The sequence below is a fragment of the Sceloporus undulatus genome, chromosome 2, assembly GCF_019175285.1.
Source record: "Sceloporus undulatus isolate JIND9_A2432 ecotype Alabama chromosome 2, SceUnd_v1.1, whole genome shotgun sequence".
Classification (NCBI taxonomy): Eukaryota; Metazoa; Chordata; class Lepidosauria; order Squamata; family Phrynosomatidae; genus Sceloporus; species Sceloporus undulatus.
Genome location: NC_056523.1, coordinates 190,813,519 through 190,832,479, shown reverse-complemented (window position 1 = coordinate 190,832,479; position 18,961 = coordinate 190,813,519). Strand labels below are relative to the sequence as shown.

The 18,961-nt window shown below is 42.6% G+C and overlaps 1 protein-coding gene across 8 annotated transcripts in view; it reads right to left on the bottom strand.

The window, feature by feature from the left end:
• The window catches only part of L1CAM (L1 cell adhesion molecule), a 120,464-nt gene that overhangs the window by 51,385 nt on the left and 50,118 nt on the right, over positions 1-18,961 (bottom strand). For 7 of the 8 annotated variants that reach the window (XM_042448853.1, XM_042448855.1, XM_042448854.1 and 4 more), the window contains exons 3-9: positions 16,804-16,818; positions 15,936-16,041; positions 9,593-9,786; positions 7,172-7,294; positions 5,834-6,004; positions 4,797-4,908; positions 1,274-1,458 (exon numbers count right to left, since the gene is read on the bottom strand). In XM_042448853.1, the coding sequence (XP_042304787.1) occupies positions 1,274-1,458; positions 4,797-4,908; positions 5,834-6,004; positions 7,172-7,294; positions 9,593-9,786; positions 15,936-16,041; positions 16,804-16,818 (906 nt within the window). The remainder of the gene's footprint in view (positions 1-1,273; positions 1,459-4,796; positions 4,909-5,833; positions 6,005-7,171; positions 7,295-9,592; positions 9,787-15,935; positions 16,042-16,803; positions 16,819-18,961) is intronic. The other variant, XM_042448856.1, reaches the window with a different exon arrangement.

Below are 18,961 nucleotides of genomic sequence, written 5' to 3'. Positions count from 1 at the left end.
CCAAAATTGTTGCACTTTAAAGTTAAGTGGAGTTCAGAGAAGGGGAAATGAAGGACACACTTAACATTTCCCCATGGAAATCAATGGGATTTATGAGTCATAACCTTTCCTGTGTTGTGTCTAATATGTCTTCTCACTTCTACTTCTACTACAGTCAGAATTTCAGGTATAGTAGGATTTTAATTACAGAAAAAGCACTGTGGTGCTGGGGTTGTTACTGAGTTGCTAAAGTTGGTGGGGTAGGGCTCCTTTCACCCATGTTGTCATTTTGCTACAAAAATTACTGTTCCACTGAGAGATGAGGTTGGCAGCAGAACTTTAATTGAGAATGGATTTAATTTTTTTAAAAGACTTTGATAGCCTATAAAACTGCATGAACTCATCTAGTTTTCATTTGTGAATTCATTGTTGGGATGTTTGCCAACTGTCTTGGCATTCACTAATTCTAAGAAAGCTTATGTCTCAAGGGTGTCCTCTGTAGCTATAAAGCTTGGAAAGCTACTAGTCCTCACAGAATGTTGGAGGGGCTGATAAAATTGGCAACAAAGGAATGCATCCTTTTACACACAAAAAAAATTGGGGGGTGGGAGAGAAATCTAGGTTTCCTTCCACCAGAGTTGTAGACAAACCTTTCCCAAGCTGATGCATTCTAAATGGGACTCCAACTCCCATCATTCTCAACACAACTGCCAGAAGGCACCAGGTGGTGCAATATGCTGTTCTCTACAGTATCCGGAAAGAGAACAGAGAAAGTAGTACAGAAAAATGTCTTTGTAATATCTAGCACCTCTTTCACCTGCTATGGGAAGAAACAGCTTGGTTGATTTAACTTTTGTTAAATGTGACAGTTTTAATAGTGTCAGGTTTTAACTTATTTTTTTCTGTAAACTGCCTTGGCCCTACTCTGGGAGAAAGTTGGCATACTAAATAAAAATAAAATAAAATCTTTTGGAAATTGCTACAGGGGATCCTAAAGAGAGAGCCAATGGACTGGGACTTTACTATTTGAGCTTCCTACCTCTTAACAAAGGTAAAATATTATCTTTTAAAAATGGGATTACATTTGGCATGTTTTACCAAAACAACACCTAGAATTTTCCTAATGCAAAAGCATAGAGACCTCTCTTGAGAGATTCAGTATTCTCTGCCTAACAGAAGAAGTAGTGGAGGAAGAAGTCTCATGCCCCTTCCTCCTCCCACCAGCTCCCAAAGCTTGGGTGATGCTCCTCATTCTTGTCGTACTAACATTCAAATGCTATGACTGTGGGCATACCCTCAACGTTAACGGTGTAGGTGTGGCGCACTGTGCCGTGATCATTCTCTGCTTTACACTCATAGTCTCCATCGTCTTCATCAGTCACGTTTAGGATGCGGAGGGTTTTCCTTGCGTTTTCGAAAACCATGTGAGGCGAAAGCTTCAGCCTGTTCTTATGGGTCCATTCCACTGTGGGTGTAGGGCTGCAAAGGAAATGAAGAGGCTGGATTTTCATAAAGGAAAAAAAAGGCTTTTAACTCTGTCCTGGGACACCTAAACTACATCTGTATTGCAGAAATAATCTAGTTTGACACCACTTTAACTGCCATGGCTCAATGCTAAGAAATTCTGAGAACTGTAGTTTGTTGTAGCACCAGTTCTCTTTGACAGATAAGGTTAAATGTCTCACAAAATAACAGTTTCCAGAATTCCGTAGCATTGAGCTATGGCAGTTAAAGTGGTGACAAACTGGATTACTTCTGCAGTGCAGATGCAGCCCAAGAGCCACACTACATAAATTATTCCCAGCTCCCAAAACCTCTGGTTCATGTCATTTGTAGGGAGGCTACAATGCTTAAAAATGGTTGGATAAATTGGAAGAAAAACACTTTGATTGACCACAAATAGAGATTGTTTTCCCCCACATGAACTTCTAAAAAGTATAGGTAGCATTAAAAGAGGCATTCCCTCCTATAATAGATGGGGAAGTGCTAATTGTGTCACATTTTAACTTATTTCTTCTGTAAGCTGCCTTACAGATGACGACTTTGACTTATGAAGACCCTATGAATTAGAAACCTCCCTGTTGTCACCCATTGTTAAATGTATCTACCTTATCTAAAACTCCTCCAAAAGTACACTTTTGATTGAGTACAACTGGGTTGCATCCAGACTTAATGTATACTGAAATCAATGATACTTAAGTCACAACTATCTTGCCCCATTGATTTGAAACCTGGAGTAAGATACACCAGGGGCAGGAATTGTCTGGCCCTCCACATGCAACACCCAGCATTCCTTACCTTTGGCCATGTTGCCTAAGGCTGCTGGGAGCTGCAATGCAGCAATGTCTGGAAGGCCAGACAATTCCCAGCCCTGTTATACATAGATTACTAGAGAGCCCCATTGAACTAAATGTTATTTGCTTCTGAACAGACATTTATATGATCACACTCTATGGATTCTACCTGCCATGCTTTCCTCATATGCAGAACAACAAGAATGGATATCAGATTTTAATCCATTAAAAATTCATGCCAATTCATCAACCAAGATTTTTTAAAAAGTGTGTGGCAGTGTTAACAGGCAGTGTGTGAGTCAATTCTCCATCAGATGACTACAACCCACGCAGTTAGAACTACTAAAAAAATTAGCTAGATGTCAACAAATGATCAGAAGGATGCCAGTGCTTATGGCAACCTGTATTAGCTAAACCAGTTTTGTTTTTTGCAAAGTGCCACATGACACCTTTTTCATTAACATGGACTAAAAAAGTCTTGTCCATCTCCCTAACAACCTGCAACACATTGCTAGCGTCAGTCAGCAGGTGAAAAATCCCAAATGCTCTGTCACTAATTAATTCTATTGTTTGGTATTTTCAAGTCACCCTAAAATCAGTCTATGGCAGGGTTTGCTTGGCCAGATTTGTTCAAAGGTGGTTTGCTGTTGTCTTCCTCTGAGCCTGAGAGAGTGTGACTTGCCAAGGTGGACTCCATGGATGAGCAAAGATTTGAACCTTGGTATCCTGCAGTCCTAGTCCAACATTCAAACCACCAATTAATATGGGACACATTTTACCACAAAGTTCTCCTCTTGCTTGTTTGCACCTCTTTCTTTCCTCAGAGTAGTGCCATAAGGTGGCCATGGGTCAATGAGAGGCCCTGTTCCCCTATTTCTTGGGGATCTCTACTGCCTCTGTGCTCCTAATTCACCCCATCTCCATAGTTCCCCTTCCCTGGACTTACCTTATGCTTTTGCTATGCCCCTCTCCTGTTCTTTGCACTCTGTTGCTTCTATCCCTTCCCTCCTTTCCTCACTCTTTGGCAATACATCTTTCTTTTTGCACCTTTCCTACCATTCTCTTTACGCCTTCAACTGCCCCTCTCGCCATCCCTTCTCTTCCTTTCCTCTTTTGCTTCCTTCCTTCCTATTCCCTCTTTCATGTCAGTTCATACCCTCCAAGGAGTGCCACACAATTGCTTCACACTGCTTGCTCTCCCAACTCTCCTGCTCCCTCCTTTGCCTCACTTCATGCTCTCATGGTGCACCCCATTGCTTGCTTCTTGCACAACACCATTCCCAACACTTGCTCTTCCATCTATCCTGTTTGCTCCCTTGCCTTACCTTCAGCTGTTTCCCCTTTCTTCCCATGCAACACCCCTCTCATTGCTCGCTCTCACTTCCTTCATGCTTCAAATTCCTGGCAATTTTTTTACCTTCATGTTTTGCCCCATATCTGGGCTTCCACAAGGGCTAGAGACTTACTTTTTTATAAATGAAAGCCTGGTATCCAGGCAAAATGATGGGCCAAATGGACACCAAGTGACATGCCTAGAATCTGTGTAAAACCCAGCTATCCAGGTGATATGGCAACCTTAGTTATGGCCCTTCCTATAATCACTCACCATCATGACCTTATATACACATTTTACTTGTACCTACTGGATTTCTAAGGTCTTACAAAGTATGCAGACTGGGGGGAAAGGAAAAGCAAAAGGATTTATGTTAAGTGCAATACACTTGCTAGATTTTTGTGTGGAGGCACAGTTCATCCTACAGCGATGAATCATGGGCTTCCTAGTAAGAAAGGATAGATGAGAAATAGACCTCATTAAATGAGTATTTGGAAGGCTTATTCACCTGACTGCCTATGGTGAGTCAGAATAGGCTCCAAACAACCAGGAGGATAATGTTTGTAAGTTAAAAGAAAGATAGTCATGCTCCTTAATAGGAGAGCACTGGTAACATCTGTACAATTATTAAGTGATGGATTTAGGAGGATGTTAGATTTTTAAATATGTAATTCACATTGCCCTATGGAAGTCCCTGCCACAGGAAGGCTATGGCAGTAAATAGCTGCATAAAGGTTTAATGAATCCATGCTGATTTAGAGAAATTTTGCACATATACTAGGCACATTTATGAATTATACTAGACACATTTTAGCTCAGAAACCTAGGGTCTGCAGAATCATACATTACCTCATGGCTGGAGAACTTCTGCTTCACTAGTTATTTTGAACTACAATCCTTTCAGGCTATTATAATTGAACATGTTTCTGAAGCTTCTGGGAGTTGAATTCTAAGACATCTGGAGAGCTGAAAGTTCCTCATCCCTGCATTAGCCAATTCATTGGCTAGCTGCTTCCTCCTTCCAATCTCTCTGGTAATGTCTTAGACTACCACCTTATACATGCTGATCTGGAATTAAGACTCATTGAGCTCAATGGGACTTCTTGATAGAAACAGATAGGACTGCACCGCCAGAGTCTTTCCCAGCAATATTGCCCTCTGTCAACAAATTATCCTCTCAAATAACTTACAGTCCAGCTACAATGCATTCCAAGACCAAGGACTCGCCCAGTTTTGCCACATAGGTACTGTGCTTCCTCTTTGGCACAATTAGAAATGGCTTCTTGTGTGATAAAGTGTTGGCTGTGGAAGAAAAAGAAGGGACAGTTACTAGACTGTGAGGAACCCAAAGTACCACCCACTTGTTGAATGCAACATGCTGGACCCTCAAAAATTGGAGGCATCTGCTGCTTGCACTCACAGACCTGTCTCAGGAGGGGTCAATGGTCCAAGCGGGGGGGGACAGAGATACTTCACCTCAAAATGGTCGATCACACATCCCACCACCAAAATTAATAGTTACGACCATAAGCCACCAGTGGCTTGGGTGATACAGACTACAGAAGAAGCAATAAAACTCATATTTCCACCATAAAACATGAACCTGCAGCATAGGAGATGGGCTAGCAGTCCTGCTTATTTTCTTTTCATGGACAGTCATCCTTATCTGAAGCATCGTCCCACCTGCCCACACCTGGAAGTCTCCAGATGTGCTGGACTACAATTCCTCTCATCCCCAGAAAGGAGATGCTTATGGGAGTTGTAAAGAAGAGAAGGTTAAGAGGTGACATGATAACCATGTTTAAATCTTTGAAAGGATGTCATATTGAGGATAAAGCAAGCTTGTTTTCTGCTGCTCCAGAGACTGGGACATGGAGCAATGGATTCAAACTACAGGAAAAGATATTAGACCTAAACACTAGGAAGAACTTCCTGACAATAAGAGCTATTTGGCAGTGGAACATGTTGCCTCAGACTGTGATAAAGTCCCATGCTGGTGAACGGCTGCTTTAATCTTCCCACCCACTTATACACACACCTTCTTTGTGTCCTATATTTACACAAAAGGGCAACCAGAGTGAAGATGCAGGTTTACACAAATTCAGGATTCACACAAACTTGGGAAGTTACCCAGACTGGGGGGGTAGAAGGTAGAAATGTGGCTGGTGTATTCTTGTAATAAGCCATCACTTTTTCACCCTGCAAAGGTTGTGTCCAGAAGACTTACTGGTTGTGACTTTCAGCTCAATGGGCTCTTTCTGAATGATGATTCGGGGACCTTGGAAATGAGCATTGCATATGTAGTCAGGTTGGCTGTCCTTCATTTGCACGTTGGCAAAATAAAGATTCCCATCCTGGCCCATGGTTACTCGTTCATCCTGTGTGATGTGCTCAATCCCTGATGGAGGGGGGAAAGAATGGGGCAGAATAAAGAGAGGTGTGATATCACAGGAGCAATAGACTCAGCAATAGACCCAGTCAGCATTACAAGAAAGAAAGCAGTTCTACCCCATTCTCTTCAAGCCAGTTAACTAATTTCACTATGGCAACTCTGATGGTGTGGACAGAGGAGCTCTGGTATTTCCTGCAGTGGTGGGATGGATAGGTAAATTGAGTTAAACTGCTACAGCAAAACCAATCGAACAGCAAAACTGTCCAATCGAACAGTTATTTGTAATTATTATTATTATTATTATTATTATTATTAATGGTATTTATACCCCGCTCTTCAGCCCTAAAGGCTATCAGAACAGCTTACACTTAATATTTTTAATCAGACAGTTCCCTGCCCTCAGGCTTACAATCTACAATTAATTACAATTAATTCCTTTATGTAACAGCTAAGATATAACTAAGTTACATTATGCTTCAAGGTAATAAAGGAGACCTTCATTCCTTTTCCTGTGCAACTCTAACTGATTTTTATTAGTTTCACCATTTCTGGGGTTGGGGGTGGGAGTATAGTGTTTTATTATTTCAGTGTGTTTACACTTCAGTCTTCTGGTTTTTAAAAGTTACTTGAATTGTAACTAATTTAATTACTTTTGATTGCTGGGAGGTGATCAGGAGGAACAGTGCAAGGTAGTTGGAGGTTACCTCTGTCTAACAATAGAGCAGGCCCTGCAGTTTGGAAACGATGGCATCTGAACCCACAATGGTCAGTTCTAAGCAAAAACACCACAATAAATGGAATGAGCTAAATATCCTTGGATAAAAGTGCATTTGATCCCTAAGAAAGCACAACAGGGGTCTGCCTTAGCCAATGATCTATCACACCAGTGTCTGTATTCTAACTGATCTAGATGATGATTGAACCTGGGATCATATACATAGAGGGTATGCTACCATTAATCAACCTCTCCCCTCACACCCACAAATCCAATCTGAACTAGAATCCAGGTCCCACCACTCCCTAAAAGGAAATCCTAAGCCACTCATCCAAAGTAGCAAGCTTACTACAGTATCAGCATTTCTGATTTGGTGCATCAGCACATTGTCACCTTTCCTTATATCTTCCATGATGACCATGGCTATAGACCTCCATAATAAGGTCAGTAATACTCACTGCTGTTGAGCCAGTAAATTTTTGGATGAACAGCACTGGTAGGTGGGTTGCAAGGTAAGATTGTGTGGGTTCCTTCTTCCACTGTAATGGGTGCCACCTTCTCTTTCGGCCACTGTGGAGAACCTGGAAAGTAATAAAATTGGGGAGTAAAGGGAGACACTGGTGAGCAAGGAGCATCAGATGAGGCAAATACCAAGGAAAGGATAGGGTTAAATGTATTTATTTATCAAAAAGAATACTGAGCATATTCATTACCTTCTGACAGGAACAAAATGTTGATCACAGTTGAATATGAAATGGAAAAAAAATACGCTGAAGGAGCCTTAATCCCCAACAGTTATTATATGGTACAACAGAAGATGTACAGGGGAAGAGAAGGTTAAAGGGTGACCTGATAGCCATGTTTAAATATATGAAGGGATGTCATATGGATGATAGAGCAAGCTTGTTTTCTGTTGCTCCAGAGACTAGAACACAGAGCAATAGATTCAAGCTATAGGAAAAGTGATTCCATCATGTTAAGAAGGATTTTCTGATGTTAAAAGCTGTAAAACAGTGGAACACAGTGCCTCAGTGTGCAGTCGGCTTCTTCGAAGATTTTTAAACAGAGGCTGGATGGCTATCTTTTAGGAGTGCTTTAATTGTGTATTCCTGGGTGGAAGGAGGTTGGACTTGATGCCTTTTGGATTATCTTCCAACTCCGTGACATGTGTATGACTGGGAAACCCTAAGAATTCCACCCTATACTTCAATACTGGGTGCCTTATCCTTTTAACAGAGCTGATCACTTGAGACATTTTTAAAGCTATAATAGAGGTTGAGCCACCCTCCCCTGAATGCAGGGAGAAAATAGTGTTGGGTGACATATCCAAAGGATGCCGAGGAGTCACATATTCTATTAGCCACAAGCCTGCCTCCAAAAACTGTGGATGCAGAATCTGTGGATACGGAGGGCCGACTATAGTAAAGCAGGAGTAGGGAAATGATAAAGAAGTCACCATGGTGTGGTAGTTTGAATGTTGGGCCAGGACTCCAGGAGACTAGGGCCATAGGAATGCACTAGGTGATCTTGGGCAAATCACACTCTCTCTGCCTCAATGGAAGGCAATGGCAAACCTCCTCTGAATAAGGGAATCCTATGGGTTGCCATAAGTCAGAGTTGTCTAGTAGGCACCCAAGAGCAACAAGAGGCAGTGATGAGGTTCTGTATTACACACAGGGCTCCAGATCTCATCATCCTGCACTACCATCTATGCTGGCGAGGGCTGATGGGAGTTGCACTCTGTGTCTGGAGGGACACAGTTCTCCATGCCTCCCTTAAAGGAAATGGAGTGGGTTTTTACCACCTCATCTACCTTCTGTGAGCAATATTTTTTCGGTCTGAAGTGAGCTTCCAGGACACCGTAGCTCACAGCTCACTCCTGAGACCAGAGTACTATTTCCCACAGTAGTATGATGTGATAAAGGATAGAATGCTTTCTTTCTTTGGGGATGTTTAGCCAAGGTGCACATTAAAAGGAGGTTCCCATTACAGTCAGCCCTTCATATCCACGGATTAATTTTATCCATGGATTCAACTATCCACAGATCGAAAATATTCCATATAAATATAAATTCTCAAAAACAAATCTTGATTTTATCACTCTGTAGAAGGAATACCATTTTATCATACAGATTTTGGTATCCATGGGGGTCCTGGAACCAAAGCCCAATGGATATCAAGGGTCCACTGTCATTTAAAAAAAAAAAAATACAAAGGGGGATGCTACTAAAAATGAATAAAATACCAAACAGCACACATACTCCCCCTCTCCCCCCCTCCCCCGAATCTTTTGTGGCATCTCCTTTCTTTGGTGGTTGCATTTAGGATCAATAGTGTGTCTCCTCTCTCCCATCTCTTCCCCCCTTTCTCACAATAACCTTTTTTATTTTTTAGCTCCTTCCTTGGCAGCCAATGGAGGGGGGGGGGATAGAGGCCAAGCCAGAAAGCAAGTGAGGAGGGGCTGATGGAGAAGACGGGCAATTACATCATCCCGACACCATGAAACCATGGTAACCATTGCCATGGAAACAAGAGCATCCAGATGCACTCCAGGGAGTCCAGGCAGGTAAAAGGAGTGTGTGTGTGTGTGCGTGTGTAAGAGCCAGGCCAGGGATAAGACATTTATTGCAATGGGGAGGAAGGGGAGAAATTTATTACCCAAATACTGTGTATGAGAGAGAGAGAGAGAGAGAGAGAGCTGCAGTCATTTGTGGGGCACAGGAATAAGCAGCATCAGCAAAGGTTGTACAAGAATTATTATGATGGGTGTGTGCATGAGATCTAGTGAGATGTATATCTGAAGAGGGGATGAGAGGATGGGAACAAGACAGCATATGGGGGGAAGACCAAGGGGGCAACCGGAGGGTGGGGAAACTCACTCTCAGCAATGATCTGGCTCTCAGAGCTCATGGCAGTGCCCAGGGAATTGCTGGCATAGCACCGGTAAACCCCTTTGTACTTAGATGCCACGTTCCCGTTTGTGGTGATGACCAGGGTCCCCGAGTCTTTCCGTTGCATCATCCCTGGCACCTGGCTTGGATCAAACTCTTGCCCATCCTTGGTCCAGCGGAACCTGCCAAACGGAGAAGGAACAACAAAAGAAAGATGGGGCACAGCCTTTGAATAGAAGCTGGGCAAAGAAATCCACTTTCTGTCAAATCCTGGTTGAAGATTTACTTTGGGATTTTGGAAAGACACACACTGAGTGGAGCTGGGAATTGGTTCCTTGCCAGATTTGATCCAAAGGGTGACACTGGCAGAGAGGCCAGATGGCAGTTTAAAGGAGCAGATCATGTACCAAATTTGGAACTCCATCCATGGAGCAGAAAAGTGGGATTCTCTCTTCTTAAGAGACTGGAACTTTTTTTAGAAACCAATATTTTGCTTGAAGCGTTTTTGGTAATACCTCATTACCCACTATTGAAAGAGTAATTTTTTAGTTACTTTCCAGTTTTATTTTTTTGAAAAATACACCTAGGGATGGGTCATACCAAGTGACACTCTAAGGAGGGGTGACACCACTGCTCCCCAAGCATCTACCTTTTGGTAGAAATAGGATGTGGCAATCATCTGCATCCCTTTAAAATGCTGGAGAGATGGGGTGAGGCTCGGTGGGAAGAGAAAGGTGAGGCCCCAGGTTTTCTTACAAAATTAAATTTTCTTTTTTTTAAAAAAAATATTTTATACTTTGAAATTTTTCTTTAAAAACATCACACCTTACCAAATTTTCACTTTAGCCATATGAAACGACGTACATGTAAATACATTTAGGCTGTGTGTAATTTAAAGGTATAAATTTAATAAATTATAATTTTGCTAGTCGTTTAAGTCACAAATATTGCCATTACAGGCAGCGTGTTCCACTGTCGAACAGCTCTTACTGTCAGGAAGTTCTTCCTAATGTTGAGGTGGAATCTCTTTTCCTGTAGCATGCATCCATTGCTCCATGTCCTAGTCTCTGGAGCAGCAGAAAACAAGCTTGCTCCATCCTTAATATGACACCAAATATTTAAATAGGGCTTTCATATAATCTCTTAACCTTCTCTTCTGCAGGCTAAACATACCTAGTTCCCTAAGTCACTTCTCATATTACTTGATGTTTTCCAGAGGAGCACCAGAGAACGTAATAGACCAGTGAGATGGCAAGCCTGGGAGACTTCAGATGCTTCCAAGGAAGTTATAAATACCTTGGGGGGGGGGACACAAACAAAGAGAGCCTCTGGGCCAGGTGCTTGCTGCACCTAGGGGAGCTGGTCAGATGAAAGCATGTGGCCTAAACTTCAAGCCACTCTGCCCAGGAACATCCATGCCCAGAATCCCCATTTTTGCTGTGAGTAATAAGAAGTGTATTTAGCTAGCCACATGAGGGCTTACGTTTATTTTGCGCTCTTGGCTGAAATGATCTAGACTATTTTGCGACTTCTACAAGTGGATTTGAAAGGAAGGTGCCTTTCAGTTCAAAGTGATACCTTTTGCTCAGGTAGATGTCAAAACTTTTCTTGGAAGTAATTCTCTTCTCACACGTTTCACCTGCCTTTGCTCGGTCTGTGTGTTACCTCTGCAGAGACAAGGGAGGGATGCCCAGGGCAAGTGGACCCCCAGCAGGGTCCCACTGTGTTGCTATGCAAGGGGGTTTGAATCAATGGGTGGTGGCAGCTAAGATAGATTGCCTCTGGAGTTCCCATCCAGCTCAGGCAGAAGCAGGAAGGGACCGTCAAGACCTTGACTCAGTATAGGATGGACCAACGGGATGACTCTATTCTCCCAATTATTGCTTCTATTCTAGTAAATAACTGCCCAAAAGGAATGGTGTATACAGTTGTTTCACCTCCAACACACTGTGTTCCATTGTGCCTTGAGAGCCAGGCATTGGATTAGCAGGAGAGCCAGGTGCCAAGTGACTGGGCATAGTAACGCAAATGGTGCATTCCATTCCACCAAAACTGAATGGGATCATGTCTTAATTTTTTTTTTAAATGTCCAAACATTTTCCAAAGTGACCTCTTCAAAGCAGTGCATTTTTAAGAATAACTACTTTGTGAGCCAGCATACTGTCATGGTTTGGGTGTTAGACTATGACAGTGGTGGCCAGGGTTCGAATCCAGGTGCACCCATGTAAACCCACGGAGTGACCTTGGCCAAGTCACACCCTCTCAACCTCAGAGGATAGCAAGGGCAAACCCTCTCTGAAGAAACTTGCCAAGAAAACCCTGCAGTAGGTTTGTCTTTAGTTCACCACGAGTCGGAAACTACTTGAAGGCACATAACAATAACAGCAAATGTTACCTGTTACATTACAAAACGTTAACACTGCCCATTTCTACTTTACTTTTTAAAAGCAATGCTGTTATTTTCAAACATGACATGTTATAGGATAGAGCATTATTTATTTCTCTTGATGATTTTTAAACTGTTAATTTTAATGATGAATTTTACATGTGGATTGTTTTAATGTGTGCATCTTTGTCTTTTGACTGATGTTGTTTGTTTGTTAATTGTTGTTGTCCCCTGCCTTGATCCATTGGGAAAGGTGGATAAGATGATGGTGATGATGATGATTAATCTCTTATATCTAAGATCTGTTTTTCAATGGTGTTATCAAGGAAGACAGATTGTTAAAAAAGAAATAAAAAAGCATGTTTCCAGTATGCACTGATTCATAGGGAGGGGAATTGCGGAGGTGACACTGACGATATATATGGTTATGGAATGAAATTCAGGGAAACAATAATTTCTTTCATATTCACAAGAGCTGAGGTGAGGACAGGGAAGTAGATTAGGTGATGAGCCGAGGTTAGAGTAAGGTCAGGGACATTACTGGAACAGCATATGAGGGAGATATTATGAACAGAAGGGAACAGATCGCAGAGTAATAGGGTGCACTGTGAAATGTCCAGCATAATGAGCACTGGAAATCAGTTGCTGTTGCAACAAAATAGCATCAGCAGGGCTGTTCGTATTCAAGTTTAGCATCATGGAAAGCTAACTGAATGCTCAATAGGGTAATGCACATTCACAGAATTGCTGGAAATATCTCTGTCGTTTTGCATAAATGTCTTCTATTTGAGGAAAAGATGGTATCTGTAAAACAGGGCATGACATTGCCTGTGGACTTCATGTGGCTACTACCTATTTTTACAGCCACTGAAGCTCACGGAGCTGCACCCCATCCCCAATAATTCCTGTTTAAAATAAGGGGAAATAACTATCCTGCAAGCACACTGTGCCTAAACGTATCTTGTTTTATAGTCTGCATACATACTGCAGAAATAATCTGGTTTGACACCACTTTGTAGTTTATTGTGGCACCAGAGCTGGAATCCCTGAATTCTATAGCATTGTTGAGCCATGGCAGTTAAAGTAATATAGTATAAAGCAGGATTAATAGACTGTGATGCCCCAACACATCTTGTTTTAACTAGAAAAAATATTTTCCCTCCCCCTTGAAGGTTTCAGAACCTGGAAATGGACTTTCTGAAGGGGAGGGGATGAGAATGGTACACAGTGGGTCCAAGAGGGGCGGCAGAAGAAGAGAAATTGGCTCCCGGACTCACCAAGGCAGACAGTTATTGCACAGTTGCTTCTACGTCCTCCTATTGCTCTTAGTTGGGTAATCATCATCTAATATTTTACCTCTGACAACTCATGAGGAATAGCAGCAGGTGGCCATATTCAGAAGCAAGCCTCACATGGTCTATCACTGCAGGAGTGGAACTGCGCCAAATACCCCACCCCAACGTAGTGAGTGTTGACCCAGCCCTGCCTTTCAGCATCAGCGCATACAGCTCAAACATCTGCAGGGCTGTTTATACCCCAAAGAAAGATCTCTAGTGGTTTGTCTTCTGCGAAGATCTAAAGCCCTCCATCTCCTTGTGGCTATCTGCATGGGTATCCTGCTGAGCCATCCAGCATGTCTACCACTATTGCTCTGAGGTCAGAATGAGGTGCCCAGCCATGTAATTGCTGCTGGGCACCCCATTCTGACCTTAGAAACAAGCAGCCCATGGTGGCAGTGGACATGCTGGGCAACACATCAAGACGCCAGTGCAGACAGCCACCCCAGTGCAGGAATGAAGGGCTAGGCAACAGGGGGAGATTGGGGAAACCCCAGGGCCAGGATACTTTGGGCTAGTTTTCAAACAAAGAGTTAGATCAGTAGTTCCCAGACTTCGGTCCTCTAGATGTTTTGGACTACAGCTTCCAGAATTCCCAACTGTTGGATTGATGGGGCTACTGGAAACTGCAGTCCAAAAAATCTGGAGGACCAAAGGTTGGGAATCACCGTGGTAGATGGATAGCCATGAAAGCTTATGTTAAAATAAACCAATCTCAAAGATGTTGTTTGATTCCTTCATTTCAATCCCCCTTTCACTTTATGTGCAAAAATGGTAACTTTTTCAAGTTCTGGGTAGTTCCTATTCTAACATGTCCCAACAATAACTATTTTGCAGAGCAAAGGATTGCATGGCCTCCAGTTTCAATTGTAGGGGATGTGCCTGAGGACCAAAGTAAACTGGACCTGGAAAATTAGTCACGTCCTGATATCCAGTGAAGTTGCCAGGGTTGGCATCACCCAGTGCAATAACTCATGTCTGCCCATTGACCTCATCCCATACCACACCATACAGAATCCTTAGTAATGTTTTTAGTACTGATGTTAATCATAAATCGTAATTCCTGTATATCACTGAATGTAATGGTAATAGTTGTGGCATAAACAACTAGCAAAATTAAAATTACACCTTTAGCATTATACCTTTTAAATTACAATATCATACAGTTAGCCTAAATGTATTTACATGTACATTAGTTTCATGTGGTTAAAGTGAAATTTTGATAACATGTGATGTTTTTAAAGAAAGTTTTAAAAGAATATTTAAAAAAATAAAATTTAAAAATTTTAATTTTAATTTAAAAAAACCTAAGTCCTCTCCTTTCTCCTCCCTCTGAGCCTTCCCCCACTTGTGCCATCCCTTCAACATATTCATAGAATCACAGACTCATACAGTTGGAAGAGAACACAAGAGCATCCAGTCCAACCCCCTGTCATGCAGGAAGTCACAATCAAAGCACCCCCAACAGATGGCCATCCAGCCTCTGTTTAAAAACCTCCAAGGAAGGAAACTCCACTACACTCCAAGGGAGTTTGTTCCACTGTTGAACAGCTCTTACTGTCAGGAAGTTCCTCCTAATGTTGAGCTGGAATCTCTTTTCCTGCAGCTTGCATCCATTGTTCTGGGTCCTATTCTCTGGAACAGCAGAAAATAAGCTTGCTCCATTCTCAATATGATATTCCTTCAAACATTTAAACAAGCCTATCATATCACCTCTAAACCTTCTCCTCTTCAGGCTAAACATACCTAGCTCCCTAAGTCTCTTCTCATAGGGCATAATTTCCAGACCCTTCACCATTTTGGTTGCCCTTCTCTAGACATGCTCATTTTTGAATTGTGATGCCCAGAACTGGACACACTATTCCAGGTGAGGCAAGACTCAACAAATGCCACAGCCTGTTTCTGCCTGAAGGCAGATGTTTTGGGATCAGTGGTGTTACCCCTCTTAAGGTGTCACCTTAAGATCAGGCACTTCTGTCTCCAGGGGCCTATTCATACTGCAGAATTACAGCACTATTATTCCACTTTAACTGCCCTGGCGCCAACCCATGGAATCCTCAAATCTGTAATTTTAGGGAAGGAACATTTGCAATCCTCAGCCAGGTTGCTCCTTTAGTAGCTCTGACAAAAGTACCACCTCTGCTCCCAGGATTCCCTAGACTGCAACCATGGCAATTAAAGTGCAATCAGAGCCCTATAATTCTGTCATGTGAATAAGCCCCAGGACTGCAGAAAGATGTGGACCATTTCTCTCCATGCACTGTTTCCTGATCTAGCCCCACTACTACAACAATTGGTATCTAATGCTTGTGTTTCCTTTAGCTACTTTTTAACACTGGAGATGAGCAAAGGAGAGGAGAATCAGTGGAGGATTACTCTCACTTTTTAACACTTAATTGTTAGATTTTCAGAAAATGCTTCCTTCATGATCCAGTGGAAGAAATTAGACAAGAAGGAAAAAGGAATAGTAGTTGGGGAAACTGCTTTTTTTAATTTTGCAACTTCCAGAGCTCTATACTGGCTGCAGAATTCTGGGAGCTGCAGTCCAAAAGAGATAATGCTTCCAAGCTGTGAGGTAAGGATGCAATGCCTTCTTTTCCATACTCACTCCACTGGGGGGTTCCCACTGGCCTCACATTTCAGGGTCACCTCATCATTGGGAAATACAACAATCTCTTTCTCAGGCTGCTCTTGGAATTCAGGTGGCTGAAGCACTGGGAAACAGAGAGACAAGCAAGAGAGTTAACAAGCAGGTACTGCAAGATTCACTTTTTTCCACCCATCCCTTGACTACCACACATTTCCTTGGGAAGATTGTGTCACAGACTTTTCCAACCTGCCATCCCACTCCAAGATGTGTTGGACCACAATTCCTATCCTACCCAGACAGTAAGGATGAAACAGACTGTCATTCCAGGTGTGCTGGATCACATTTCTCATCCCATCTAGACCGTAAGGATGAAACAGACTGCAGTTCCACACATCTGGGGTGAGAGGCTGGTAAAGTTTCCCCTAATAGCTTTTTACCTTGCAGAAGTCCATGATAAGAACTCAGAGCTTGAGAAAGTTGCTTTTTGGATGACAACAATGGTAAAGTTTGCTGGAGGATTCTAGGAGCTGTACTTCTCCCCCAAAGTAAAATTCCCAAGCTCTGTAGTGGCTATGCCATAGATATTCAGAACTATGAAAGCATGTCCCCTCCCAAATGAGGCCCTTGCCAACCTCTTTCCCCTTTTCATTCTCCCGTCTTGGGTGATCAAATGCAGATGTGACTATAGTTCTTCTGCTCTTAATCACTGCGCAGAAGAGAGCAATTCACAGCAAAATTAAGAGTCACTTCATTCAAATTCCACAACACCTTCTGAAATTCCCTCTCCTGCCCAAAGATTAAATGTGCAGGAGTCTTGTCCTCTTTTGCATTTGGCCTCCCTACATTGAATCCAGCCTCACCCTCACCCATTTCATGAAAAACTCACGGGCTGTCCGGTTATCTGCACCAGCAAGGAAGCAAGGGAGAAAAAAGAGAAAAGAAAGAGAAGCATTTGTTATTGATTTTTCCATCCTTTCACTCCTGCACAGCATGGAAATAAAAACATGCATTTGGGACATGCTGGATTTCTGAGTGTGAGTCTGTGTAATACACAACCAGAGGACAGAGAGACTTAATCAACAAGAGTGAGGAAGAAATCCTGAGCATGCAAAGGTAGCATTTGGTACAGAACACACACATGTGCGAAAATCAGACGTCAGTCAGCAATGTAAGCAAACATCTGTAGAGAGGCAGTGGGGGTAAGGCAAAATAATGGCATTGTCGCCTCAAACAGGAATTCAGTCCCCTCGCAAATGAAATTATTCTTCACTCCCCAAATTTCTAGTATTGTAATAACTTCAAATTTCAGTTGAACATTTAGAAATACAGTTTAGGCATCCTAAGAAAGGGGGCAGGTGAAGGGACCAAAGAAATGCAAACAGAGCAAACAGGATATTTCTAGAGTGAACCATTTTCAGTATCTCTCTCTCTGCAGTGCAATAAATTTGGGGGAATTTCTGAAAGAAAATCTCATGGGGGGCAGAATTCTTACTTAGGGGCCAAGCTCTTATTTTAGACCCCCCTCTCCATGGTGACAGCCCTGGGGACAACCAGATGTCAGCATGCAGCAGGTGAGGTTGCAACAATTATGTGTGGTCTTACTGGAAAGTGATTTCTATGAAAAACTAATGGAATGAGCCCATCCGTAACCTGAGCAGTGGTAGGACCTGGAGCACCCTTGTACTCATTGCTCAGTTATGGAGGGCTTCAGCATATCAGTATTCAGTCTTAAAAATAACTCAGCTCTAATAGAGGATGAGAGTTCAATGCAAAAGAGCGCTGAAGCAACCACAGTGCAAGTACATCAAAGCATGTATCTATACTGTAGAAATAATGCGGTTTGTCACCCGTGTGCTGTAGGTTCATCCTATGGAATCCTGGGCTGAATAGTTTTATTACAAAGTTTTTTAGCCATCTCTGCCCAAGAGTGCTGGTGTCTCACAAAACCACAAATCTCAGGATTCTGTAGGATGGCACCATGGCAAAGTGGGTTTAAACTGCATTATTTCTACAGTGAAGATGCACCCACATTGTGGATGAGTGGGAATCTGCTTATCAGAGCAAGACAGCTGTGGAAAATGCATGTGGCAAAATGGACAGGCTGGAAGATGCAAAGTATAAAGTGAGGAAAAGGCCTTCTCTATGTTTTGCATCGATTGTCTGCTCATGGTGAGCAACAGTTGTTCTGTTTGGCTGTTTTGGTTCTCAAACCACACCCAGCTACTGGGATGAAACCAGTGCTTTGTTTTGTTTCTTATTCTGGTGTAGTTGGAAAAGATTCTGGAAAACAACAAATTTAGGAGAACCAGACTGACACGGTTGTTAGTCTGGCATTGTCTGTGTTCTTGATCCTGTACTCCTCATGGCATTATTCTCAGATTACAAAGACACTCTACACATTCTCTCCTCCAAAGGACATCAACAGCAGGCATAGGAAATGTGTAGTTCTCCAGATCTTGTTAGAGTTCAGCTCTTATGATTTCCCAGCGACCATGCCAGAGGGCCAAAAATGGCTCACCTTTGGTCTATGGCGGGGGGGGGGAGGGGAGTGCTACCCTGGGAACATGTGTGGACCCCAGGCTGTTTCTGTGGCCTCCAACATTCACTGGGATTCCCTAGGACTGGTTTTTTGTTTTGTTTTTTCTGAGGGGGAAAGGATGAATTGCCTTTCCTGGAAGATTCCACAAGCAGCAGTTCCTCTTTTAAATAGGTCAGAGCTTCCACTATTTAATATTTTAAAATGCAATAAAAATGAAAAATAAAAGCCAGAAGTGGACTTCTAGCTACTTCTGCTTTGGGTTTGTTGTTTTGTTTTTGTGCAAATCCAGTTGGGCCCCAGTTCTGTCAAATTTGCCCATCCTTGTTCTGTAATGTCTGACAACAGCCCTGCAGGGTTCCAGATAGGGGTGGAGTTGGTGGGGTCTTTCTAAGTCCTATTTGAAGATCCCAGGTTGTAAATTTAGGATGTTCATTACAGAAAGCAGGTGCCCTACCCTAAGCTGCAGCCCTTGGCCTTTGTTTCTCCAATGCTAGAACCAGCAGCA